At 43.6% G+C, this 13069-nt stretch overlaps 1 protein-coding gene across 1 annotated transcript in view; it reads right to left on the minus strand.

The window, feature by feature from the left end:
- Window positions 1-13069, minus strand: part of dhx30 (DEAH (Asp-Glu-Ala-His) box helicase 30) — a 116714-nt gene that overhangs the window by 79413 nt on the left and 24232 nt on the right. The window contains exons 5-7 of the mRNA XM_068031534.1: window positions 5366-5486; window positions 2831-2980; window positions 1403-1555 (exon numbers count right to left, since the gene is read on the minus strand). Of these exons, the coding sequence (XP_067887635.1) occupies window positions 1403-1555; window positions 2831-2980; window positions 5366-5486 (424 nt within the window). The remainder of the gene's footprint in view (window positions 1-1402; window positions 1556-2830; window positions 2981-5365; window positions 5487-13069) is intronic.

Consider the following 13069-nt stretch of genomic DNA (forward strand, 5'->3'; position numbering starts at 1 on the left):
ATTACATCTTTATGGCAGTCCAGCCATACACAATGAGTGAAGATGCATATTGACCAACAATTTAAGAAGTTCTAATTTCAATTGACTCCTGAGGTTTAACATTCAAATGGGACAGAAATCTATTCCAGGGGCTTTTAGCTCCTCCACAGCCCACATCTGCATATCAAATGGTCAAGCGATAACATTGCCTTCAAGGGGCCTTTGTTCATTTATGTGTCAGCTATGGCTCAGCTGGTAGCACTTCAGGTAAGAAGGTTCACATCCCACTCCAGACACTGGAGCACAAAATCAAGGCTGACATTCCAGTGCAATACTTAGGGAGTGCTGCACTGTATGCCGTCTTTTGGATGAGAAGTTAAACCAAGGCTCCATCTGACTCTCAGGTGGACATAAAAGATCCCATGGCACTATTTTGAAGAGGAGCGGAGGAGTCCTGACCAATATTTGTCCCTCAGTCAACATAATTAAAATAGATTATCTGATCATTTATCACATTGCTGTTTGTGTGAGTTGCTATGTGCAGCCGTTCCTGGAGTCACTGGGCTACAAGAAAGGGAGGGAGGGGAAGATCCACCAGGATTTCTGTTCCAGGATTCAGCAAACTGTTGGAACATGTGTTTGGAGAGGTCAGATGGGAAAGGAATCAGATTTTGCTGTTGTGCTACCTCCACGCCCTCCCTCCCCATCAATCATCATCTCCAAAATCAGAAAGCAGGCAGGCACTCAGTGACTAGACTTGCACTTGAGAAATAGCATTCGGCTATGGTGCCAGAGGACTCAGTGCTGGTACGATTCGACAACAGCAACAATCAGGGCCTTCAGAAGAGAACTGTTAATAAAATGAGCATCTTTCCGCACCGGTGGCTATTTGGTCCATCGTGTTTGCGCCGTCCCTTTGAAACAGCTATCTAATTAGCCCCATTCCATTGCTGTTTCCTGATAACCCTGCAAATTTTTCCTGTTCAAGTATGCTTCCAATTCCCTTTTGAAGGTTACTATTGGATCCGCTTCTACCATCCTTTCCAGCAATGCATTCCAAATCATCATAACTCGCTGTGTAAAAACATTTCTTCTCACTACCCTCTAGTGTTTTTACCAGTTATCTTAAACCTGTGACCTCTGGTTACCAATCCTCCTGCCAGTGGCAACAGTTTTTCCTTAACTATTCTTTCAAAACCACTCAATTTTTGGACAGGTCTATTAAATCTCCCCATACCTTCTCTAAGGGGAACAATTACAGCTTCTTTGGTCTCTCCACAGTTTAAAAGTTCATTAAAAGTTGAAAAGAATAGCACAAATCACAGATTCGATAAGTTATAAGATCATAAGATGAAACAAGATATTTTGAACTGGCAAGCAAATCGGACCTTAATTTAAGGAACACCCCTAGGCTGCAACTGACCTGGTCCAAAAATTGCTGGATTTGTTGCTGGAGGCTCTCAGGAATTTCTAGCCTGGTTGGCCTCCGTTCCTTTTCACTCAACTCTTTTATCGCAGTCAGGTTGTACATGGCATGGGTCAGTGGATGATTCTTCTGGTTAAGCAAGCCCAGATCCTGCCAAGCAGACACGAACAGACACAAGTTTACCTTTACTTCTCTGGAATATTTTGCCCAGCAAGTACAACATAGTGAAAAGGGGCATATCAGACAAATGGATCATAAGTTCACAATTATTGTAGATGGTATGGTGCAGTGTTTTAAAAAGCCACTTTCACATCATTGGGATTATGTCAGTTCCAGCTCGAACTGAAGAAATAAGAGTCTCTCACTGACAGCTGCATGAGAAGGTTCTATTTCAATTCCTGGTGGGTATGCACGCACAGTATGAAAGGTGCCTCTTAAATGAGCTCTGATTGACAATCTCACTCATAAAGGCTACTGGTGTGAGAAATAGGAAACTGGTGCAGTAACAGGCTGAGGCACAGAGTTGGAACTGCATAGAGGGAGCTCTACTGTATATAACTTGTACTGTGGCTGCCCTTGGAGTGTTTGATGGGATAATTTGGAGCGAGTTTTACTCTGCATCGAACCTGTGCTGCAGTTGCCCTTGGAGTGTTTGATGGGACAGTGTACAGAAACCTTTACTCTATCAATCAAGAGCGCGAACTATGTCTGATATCTCTTTCCTTCCCTGCACCAGCACTGAGGGCAAATTTTCCTCGGGATGCTGCTGGTCAGGCCACATTCAAAAGCCTCCCTAGTTGCCCCGAGGAGGTGGGCCATCTTGAACCGCTGACGTCCGTGTGGTGATGGTGCTTCCAAAACTGCAGCAGCCCTAAGCAATGCCCCAGCTGATAGCTGTTAAATTAGCAGACCAGGGTCTGAACCAACTCGGTAGGCTCCATACCACATCATAGTGCTGCACTTACACACTTGAGGCATCAGGAACACTCAAAATTTCTTTTAAATTATTGATGGAGTCAAAACACATCAGCTCGCCTGATAGCTCAGTTGGCGAATTTAAAATTCCATCAACTAGCTGAAGAGCAATAAGAGGTCTGGCAGCTGACCATCAGCTATGTAATCACTCAGCTGATACACCTTTGCCTTTTGGGCCTCCTTATCTCGAGAGACAATGGATACGTGCCTGGAGGTGGTCAGTGGTTTGTGAAGCAGCGCCTGGAGTGGCTATAGAGGCCAATTCTGGAGTGACAGGCTCTTCCACAGGTGCTGCAGAGAAATTTGTTTGTTGGGGCTGTTGCACAGTTGGCTCTCCCCTTGCGCCTCTGTCTTTTTTCCTGCCAATCACTCAGCTGATACACCACATGGAAGATAAAGACACTTTTGATAACTACAGCCGCAACACCCAGCTCAACAAATTGCAGTCACCTTCAGTTTCTTGCAGGCTAAAGCTGCAGCTCTTCTTTCTGCCTCTGTTTTCCGTCGACCACTTGCAATGAAGGTCATCGGAGTCGGCCACTGCACCTCAAGCCGACAGATCTTCAATGAACCACCTTCAGTGGTGTATTTGAGATAATCCTGATGGAGTAGCACATATATGAGCAGGAATATAGGAATTGCTTGACCAAAAACAAGAGCACAGTCGATAGAGTTCACCTGCTACCATCCTGGCAGTTGTGATACAACAATATTGGAATTACACCATGTGGAACACTCTGTACATTTCTGAAGCTGCAGTCCTTTTAAGGCTACAAACTAACTGATGGTGAATAAACATTGGGCAAGTCCAATGGATAGGCTGGATATCAGAACACTGACTTTGTTAATGGAAAGATCAGTTAAGAAGTTGCAGATAGTGTAGCTCTGGCATTTTCTGTTCATTGCAATGGCTGCTTTTGTTTCTTTATACTTATTCTTTAAAATGTATGGCAAATTTACATTAGAGTGCATCAAACAGGATGTCCAGCGATCTATATAATAATATAAAGCAAAAATACTGGATGGGCATCCGGTTACTCATATCAGGGGTTCAGTTCATGAAACTAACAACTTAGCTTTGGGACACCCTGAGGATATGGAAAGTGCTATATAAATGAAACACTTTTTTTCTCTCTCACATTTTTTAACCCTAGTGGACAGTACTGTCCAGTCGAACTGGACATCAGCTCAGAGTAAAATTTTAACCAGTATAAAGCAGTAACTCTCTGTTTATTATAACCACTGAGCAAGGCTTGTTCAAGAGCTAGTTCTTAATAAAACGTAACGAGCCAAATTATACCATGGCTTTAAAACAGCATAGATTATCGGGTGATTTGACAGAGGTGTTTAAAATTTTGAAAAGGATAGGACAAAGTAGATATAAACATTCGCCAGTGATGAGTGATCTAGAATGAGGAGATTTAGATACCAGATTAAATATATGAGACTTAGGACAATGAGCAGGAGAAACCTTTTTATACATCAACTGTGAAATACATTTCCAGAGTTAGTGATTGAAGCAGAGACCTTGTCACATTTAAAAATAAGTTAGATAGGTGGTTGAACAAAAGGGGGATAAGGACAGGGGAACAGAGCAGGCACAGAGGCTTAGGTCTACTGCTCTTGTGGAGGATCAGCACCAAATGTTGGAGCAAATGTCTTAAATTTCTCATTGGCTTCTTTATGTCACTATTTAATTTTGCAGAAAACTAAAGATAAGGAGCGCTATTTAACCATGTGTTAATGCTTGGTGCAGCAGCAACCAAACAGAAGAATAAGGAGGTGGAGGGCCTTACATAAATGCAAATTTATTGAAATCAGAAATGAAGGCAAATATTAAAATGCATTTTGCAGGGCCAAACCTCTGCTGAGATCAAGTTCCAGTCACCAGCAGACCATTGCTACCTCAAATAAGTGGCCATTCTTCACATGGGAGCCTCGACTGTGAGTGTTGGTAGGCTGTTCAAGAGGGGAGTCACAGCCGTGCACAATCCATATCAAATTTAATGCCCACAAGTGACCAGCAAGCAAGAGTGAAACACCAGATGATTTTTTCTCCCTCTTCTCCTAGCCCAGAAGCACCAACACCAATTGCAGTGTCCAAATTGCTGACCACATCTTAGTTGCAATAACTTGCATTCAACAGAGAAAATTATCCAACAGGGATTTACAGAGCAACTTTCTGTTAAATAAAAAGCAACAGACTTCATGTCACTAAATAAAAGCAAAATACTGCAGATGCTGGAAATCTGAAATAAAAACAAAAATTGCTGGAAAAACTGAGCAGGTCTGGCAGCATCTGTGGAGAGAGAAGCAGAGTTAATGTTTCGGTCAGTGACCCTTCATCAGATTTCATGCCACAGTGGGAGTCAGGAGAGGTGACAAACATTAATCAAAAGGATGAGTTTTAAGAACATTTTTAAAGGAGGAGCAACGGGTTACAGAGGTGGAGTATTTTGGGGAAGAAGTTCCCAATAGAAGGTCCAAGGTGCCTGAAAGCTTTGCAACCAATGGTGGGGTTAGAAGAGAGAAAATGCAGCGAACAGTCAATGGAACACCACCTGCAAGAGTGCCATTAGTCTGGAGCAGGTTGTAGAGCTGGGGTGAACTAAGGCCATAGAGGGATTTGAAGAGGAGGACGAAGAGTTTGTTGGTGGACAGGCCGCAAGAGTAGATCTCTGACCATCAAGGACTCTACCCACCCATTTAATTCCCATCCACAAACCATGTACTAACTACCCTGTATTAAACTCTACCTACTAATTTAATCTCTTGGTTCCCAACTGTAATTAAGCAAAACTCCAGAATATTCACCTGTCCTCGCAACTCAACCACTCAATCCTGACCTGCCATCCACAGCCAACATTTCCTTCCTTCCACTTTCTCTCAACCCCAAACCAGGCCTTGTCAGACCTGATGCTTGCTAACCTCCTTATTGAAAGGGATAGTGATCAAATTATCTCCGTGTCGCTCACTTTTACTCACTGTGACTGTAGAGGAGGTGGTTGCTATCTGTATAACCTTCGACAGGAGGTTCTTTGGCTCAGGGAACTGGGTGAGGGCCCTCATCGCGCTGGTCTCATCGGTCATGGTATCCCGCACTGCTCTGCCAGAACAGAGAGTGAAAAATCAGTGCCAACACTGACCCACAAATGTGAGTATCTGAAAGGGGAAGCACACTACCATATGTTGGTTATACAATGCCACGAAAAGATTGCGTACGGAATGCGTTCAAAAGTAAATCTTGTTCTAGAGTGACACTACAAGATGATGATGAAACTGTTACTTTGTGAGTTCACAGTAGCAGTTCTGATATCACAACACTTATGACATCATACAGTGTGGTTAAAAGGGAAGGAAAAGTTGGGGACAGGGCACAAGATTATCAATCTGCAGAAGACCCAGCTAGTAGTCTATTCAGATTGACGCCCAGGCCAATCTTAAATCATGGCCTGCAACTCCAATAGTCCAGGGTTCAATGTTCCCTGCATTTCTTTTTCCCTCCCACCATGCAACTCCAAAACCTGCAGTGGACTGCAGCCAACATCATTAATACTCAAACAAAAAATCCGACAAACTGGAAAATAATTCTCTCAGCATTTATTATGAAAAGACAGCGGGGTCCATTTGAACAATTTCGCCCCCACCCCTCCCAGCAACCACCAAGATCAGAAGATACATGCCTTTGTTTCTTCAGAGACCCCATAGCATGTACATGGAGCCTACGGGCCAGATGTATTGGATCCAAGTTCCCATTAATTTCTATCTATCTCAAGTTGCTGACAATGACAGATTTGGTGTTCCCATTTAGGATTCATCAAAGACAGTAACCCGTTCCAAGCCTTCTAGCCAACAAAACTCAAACAGGACAAACAGAAATAGAAAGGGCAAGTGCAAGCACATCAGAGTTACCTGGATTTTGGGAAATGGATTGCAAGGGCCTGAGGACTGCCCCTGACTTCCTTCCTCCTTGGCTCACTGGTAGCACTCTCACCTGAATCAGAAGGTCATGGGTTCAGGTTCCACTACAGAAACCCGAGCACTTCTAGGCTGATACGTCAGTGCAGTACTGAGAAGGTCAGGCACTGTCCTTGGGACGAAATATTAAAGAAAGGTTTTACCTATGCTCTCAGGTGGACGTAAAAGATCCCACTATTTCAAAGAGGAGTGGGGGAGTTCTCCCAGTATTCTAGTCAATTGTTATCCCTTGATCAACATTACTAATGACAATCTAGTGATCTATCTCATTGCTATTTGTGTGAACTTGCTGTGCAAACTGACCACTGCGTTTCCTACACCGGGTCTACATTTTAAAAATACACAACTATAAAGCTCTTTGAGATGTCCTGAGGTCGTAACAGATGCTAGATAAATGCAAGTCCTTTCCTTTATCAATTTAAGTACTTGCGCTGGTGCATCCTTTATGCACTCATGCTAGGTGTTAGCCTAAATTCTGTGCTCAATTGCTGCAGTAGAACTTGAACCCATGACCTTCTGACTCAGAGGCAAGAGTAGTACCACTGAGCCTAAGCTGACAAGCATGACATTCACTGCGTACCTTACATTCTGATGAAATGTAGCTGCAATGCGAAAGCTACCCAAAGGCCATTGTTAAGACTGAATGCCATTTTATAAACTCTTCGACATGACTGACCCAAGTGTTACATCAGATTGAGGTCAGGAGCATGAAACAAATCAGGCAATCACAAGTATCAGAGTTAAAGCATCAGTCACAATGTTGTTAGATGCTCTGCATCCAGCGAACACTTCAGAGAATCACAGAATTGTTACAGCGCAGGAGGCAGCAATTTGGTCCATCGTGTCTGCACTTTGCTTCTCTTAGCCATTTCTTGAAATCTGTGCCCTCTCATTCTCGATCCTTTCACGAGTGGGAACACTTTCTCCCTATCTATTCTGTCCAGACCTCTCATAATTTTTAATATCTCTATCAAATCAGCTCTCAGCCTTCTCTTCTCCAAGGAAAACAGTCTTAACTTCTCCAATCTATCTTCATAACTGAAATTCCTCATCTCTGGAACCATTCTCTTGAATCTTTCCAATGCCCTCATCTTTCCAAAGTGCAGCACACAGAACTGGGCAGAATACACCAGCTGAGGCCAAACTATAATCTTATATACGTTCAACATAACGTCTTTGCTCTTGTACTCTATTCCCCTATTAATAAAGCCCAGAATACTGTATGCTTTATTAACCTCTCTCTCAACCTGTCCTGCCACCTTCAATGACTTATGTCCCTCTGCTCCTGCACCCCCTTTAGAATTGTACCCTTTATTCTATATTGTCTCTCCATGTTCTTCCTACCAAAATGAATCACTTCACATTTCTCTGCATTGACCTTCATCTGCCACCTATCCACCGATTCCATTAACTTGTCTATGTCCTTTTGCAGTTCCACACTAGCCTCACAGTTCACAATGCTTCCAAGTTTTGTATCATTCGCAACCTTTGAAATTGTGCCCTGTATATCAAGGTCTTGGTCATTAATATATATTAGGAAAAGCAAGGGTCTCCCTACTGATCCTTGGAGAACTACACTACAAACATTCCTCCAGCCCGAAAAACATCCATTAATCACTACTCTTTGTCTCCTGTCACTCAGTCAATTCTGTAGCTATGTTGCTACCATCCCTTTCATTCCATGAGTTATAACTGTGCTCACAAGTCTGTTGTGTGGCCTTTTAAAAGTCCATGTACACCACATCAACAGCATTGCCCTCATCAACCCTCTCTGTTACCTCCTCAAAAAACTCCAGCAAGTTAGTTAAATGTGATTTTCCCTTAAGAAATCCATGCTGGCTTTCCTTAATTCACTCGCATGTGTCAATGTGGCTATTAATTTTGTCCTGAATGATTCTTTCTAGAAGTTACCCCACCACCGAATTTAAACTGACTGGTCTGTAGTTGTTGGCCTTATCCTTACACCCTTTTTTGAACAAGCATGTAATATTTGCAATTCTCCAGTCCTCTGGCACCACCCTCGAGTCTAAGGAAGACGGGAAAATTATAGCCAGTGCCTTCGTGATTTCCACCCTCACTTCCTTTAGTATCCTTGGATGCATCATCCGGTTCTGGTGCTTTATCCACTTTAAGTACAGATAGCCTATCTAATATGTCCTCAGAATCAATTTTAAGCTCTTCTAGTGTCTGAATTACCTCCTCTTTCACCATTAGCAAGGAAGAAGATGCAACCCAGGCAAAGACAAATGCAAAGTATTCATTTAATACCTCAGCTTTGCCCTCTGCCTCTATGCGTCAATCCCCTTTTTGGTCCCTAATCGGCCCCACTCCTCCTTTTACTATTTATATGCCTATAGAAAACTTTGGGATTCCCATTAATGTTAGCTGCCAGTCTCTTTTCATTCTCTCTCTTTGCTTCTCTTATTTGCTTTTTCACTTCCCCTCTGAAATTTCTATATTCAGCCTGGTTCTCGCTCGTATTTTCTACCTGGCATCTGTCGGAAGCACAGTCTTTATCTTATCTTAATTTCTATCTCTTTTGTCATTCAGGGAGCTCGATTTGTTTACCCTACCTTTCCACTTCGAGGGAACATACCTTGACTGTGCACAAACTATCTCTTCTTTGAAATTAGCCCATTGTTCAGCAACCGTTTTTCCTGCCAACCTTTGACTCCAATTTTTTCGCCCCAGCTCCATTCTTACCCCATTGAAGTTGGCTTTCCCCCAGTCAATTCTTCTTACCCTGGATTGCTCTTTGTCCTTTTCCATAGTCAGTCTAAACCTTATGATACAATGATCACTGTTCCCTAAATGCTCTCCTATTGATACTTGATCTACTTGGCCCACCTCATTCCCAAGAACCAGGTCTAGCAGTGCCTCTTTTCTCATTGGACTTGCAACATACTGTAGAAAATTTTCCTGAACACACTCTAGAAACCCTTGCCCCTCACTGTCCTTTATATTACTAGTATCCCAGTCTATGTTTGGATAAAGTCCCCCATTATAACTACTCCTATAATTTTTGCACCTCTGTAATTTCCTTGCACATTTGTTCCTCCATGTCCTTCCCACGAGCTGGTGGCCTATAGAGAACACCAAGTAATGTAACTGCACCTTTTTTGTTCCTTGGCTCTAGCCAAATTGATGCTGTCGTCGACCCCTCTGGGACAACCTTTTTCTCCAGCACCACAATGCTCTCCTCGATCAATACTGCCACCCCTCCCCCTTTTTGCCCTTTCCTATCTTTCCTGAACACCTTGTATCCAGTGTAGCGGAGACTGGCATAGGGATCATGGGATACTTGACATAACTTAGGTCTCTGTAACTTGAGAAAGCTTGCCTGCTAGACACATAAATTATATGAATACCTAATCAGAAGGTAACGAGCTCAGGAGAAAGACACCCGAATCCTATGAATAGCCTAAGAATCCTATGAATAGGGTAATCAAGAGGTTGACAAGGGGAATAATATAACCAAGGCAGGATGAGATCAGGGAAGGCAGTAGATGGGAATGTAATTAAGAAACAGTTCATCACGCAAACCTCCTGTAAAACTGTATAAAATTACTACTGGAACTATGTACTAGCAGAACCCCTACAACCAGTCGTGAGAGTAGAACTTCTCCTTGCATGCTCATAAATAAAGATTGCCCGTTTGTACAAGACATCTGACTCTCAAGGCTTTTTTGCGTGCCAGGGCAAGCCTTCACACTTACATTTGCATAGCCAGCAGGATACACCACATCAGGACCGCAACAGTGAGGAGACCAATCAAGGGATGAGTACCTTTTATTTTACCACCCATAATTAGGAAAAGGTCTACCTCACAGTCACGGGGCTGGTACTTGAAGTGGGTACCAAAGAACCAACACCTGGAGACTCAAGTGCCGAGCAAGCAAAGCGCACGCCAGGGTAATAGGTCGCGAGTTGAGAGCACCGGGCAGAGAGCTGCGCTGAGAAAGCCACAACGCAGAGCCACACAGTAGGTGAAGCCACGCAGGGGGTTTAGAGGTATTCCGAAGGCCGTTACCACACAGGAGACCGCGCTGAGAGAGAAAGCAGACCGTCACAAGAGGTCGAGCTGCGCTGGGGATTTAAAGGGTATCCCGTAGGTCCACATATCACGCAGGGGATTTAAAGGGCATCCCGCAGATCAATTCCACCCAGGGAATTTAAAGGGCATCCTGCAGGTCAATGCCACTCGGGCAGACCACACCCTGACAGAATGACCAATAGCGCAGGAGGTCTAGATTGGGGACCGGAGGGGTTCCTTAGCAGGTTTACAGCAGATGAGAACTGGAGCAGTAAAATGAAAAAGGATGGGTGGAAATCTAACGACATTCCCCCCTACCCAGAAGTACACAGAGCAGTTGGTACTGAAGTGGTGTACCCCAGGAATACTGCAGGCTTGACTAAAATTGCTGTAATCTTAATTTTAAAAAATTGAATTGCTCGGACAATTGTGTAGAGCCAGTCGGTATTTACTAATGAATTACGACAGTTAGCTATAACAAGCTTGCTGACATCTAAATCATATTGAGCAAAGCACTGTTTAAATGGAATTTTAAGTCAGATTTGATTTAATCAACATGCTCGCAAAACACTAAAGAACCAGAGGCATCCAAACCCTTCTCAGGGTCGAAAATACAGGGATCATGGGAGATAGTAATTGGCTACTACTTCGCACCCAAATACGCGACCCAGAGAGATTCCCTCCTTTGGGGGATCTCGCTGGTTGTGTGTAGGGAATAATGTTATCTGTCCAGATCCCATAGGGATAGGGATGAGAGCTGCGCATGGTTTTAATACCATCCTAAACTGTACCCTTTAAATTTCCAGCGCCTACCATGAACGGATGCAGGTGGCATACCATGGAGAAGGGGAATACTGCGTGACCACCAGCAAACCTCAATACCAGTACTGTAACATCCACTGCCCAGTGATCAACTTGAGTTTCTGCTGCTTCCACCCCCAGACCCCAACGACAATTGGACATTCAGCGATAACTCACGTCCAGCCTCCTCATAGGGAGTGGTCAAGCATAACCGATGATCTAACGGAGGACTTGTTCAGATACCTGCTTCCCAAGGGGAAGTGAATGCCCAAACTGCTGGAACATCCACTCAAAGTGAGGGAAGAGGTCCGGACAGCAATAAAGCAGTATCACCGAATCCAACAGCAGGTCAAGCAACTGGGCGAGGATGTGGTAGCCGAACTGGAGGATGCACCGTGGTGGGTGATGGTTTGAGACTGGAGTATTAGGATGGATGTTCACCCCTAGATTAGAATTGATTCCCATGCACCGGTAGCGGTGCAGTTGCTAATTGTTATCAAACTTATGGTTGAATGTTGTACCTGGCACCTAAATTGAGATGTTAGACATAATTTAGAAAATGTAACCATGCAAATCTAACCACCAGTCTGGCCAACAGTGATGGAGCAAGGGGCACTTAGGGTTAGTTGGCCATCTTGCTAGTAGCCTAGGGTCAAAAGGGGGGACTGAAGTGGTGTACCCCGGAAGTACTGCAGGCTTGACAAAAATTGCTGTAATTTATGTTGAATAATACAAAGTATCAATCCCAGACTAAGTCTGGTCACTAGGACATAAGAACTAGGAGCAGGAGTAGGCAATTCAGCCCCTCGCGCCTGCTCCGCCATTCAATACTATCTTGGCTGATCTCATCTCAGCCTCAACTCCACTTTCCTGCCCATTCTCCATAACCCTTCAACCCATTACTAATTAAAAATCCTTAAATTTACTCAATGTCCCGGCATCTACCGCACTCTGAGGTAGTGAATTCCAGACTCACCACCCTTTGAGAGAAGCAATTTCTCCTCATCTCGGTTTTAAATCTGCTACCCATTATCCTAAACCTCTTGTTCTAGATTGCCCCACCAGAGGAAACAGCCTCTCTACATCTACTTTGTCAATCCCCTTAATCATCTTATATACCTCAATTAGATCTCCTCTCATTCTTCTAAACTTGAGAGTAAACGCCTAAACTGCTCAATCTCTCTTCATAAGACAAACCCCTCGTCTCTGGAATCAATCTAATGAACCTCCTCTGAACTGCCTCCAATGCGCTACATCCCTCCTCAAGTAAGGAGACCAAAACTGTACGCAATACTCCAGCTGCGATCTCACTAATGCCTTGCAACACTTCCCAACTTTTAAACTCTATTGGCAATAAATGGCAAAATTCCATTTGCCTTCCCTATTACCTGCCTACTAGCTTTCTGCGAATCATAGACGAGGACACCCAGATCCCTCTGCACCAAAGCACTCTGAAGTTTCTCTCCATTTAGATAATAATTTGCCTTTCTATTCTTCCGACCAAAATGGATAACCTCACACTTATCCACGTTGAACTCCATCTGCCAAATTTTGGCCCATTCACCTAAGCGATCTATATCCATTTGTAAATTTCTTATTTCTTTATTGCAACTTACTATGCCACCTATTTTAGTGTCATCTGCAAATTTGGCTACAGTACCTTCTATACCTTCATCCAAGTCAGTAATATAGATTGTAAATAGTTGGGGCCCGAGGACCAAACCCTGTGGCACCCCACTAGTTACATCTTGCCAACCAGAAAAGGACCCATTTATCCCGACTCTCTGTTTTCTGTTGGTTAACAAGCTAATAAATTGCCCCTAACCCCATGTGATCTTACCTTGTGTAATAACCTTTTGTGCGGCATCTTATCAAAT

This window comes from Heterodontus francisci, chromosome 5 (genome assembly GCF_036365525.1).
Source record: "Heterodontus francisci isolate sHetFra1 chromosome 5, sHetFra1.hap1, whole genome shotgun sequence".
Classification (NCBI taxonomy): Eukaryota; Metazoa; Chordata; class Chondrichthyes; order Heterodontiformes; family Heterodontidae; genus Heterodontus; species Heterodontus francisci.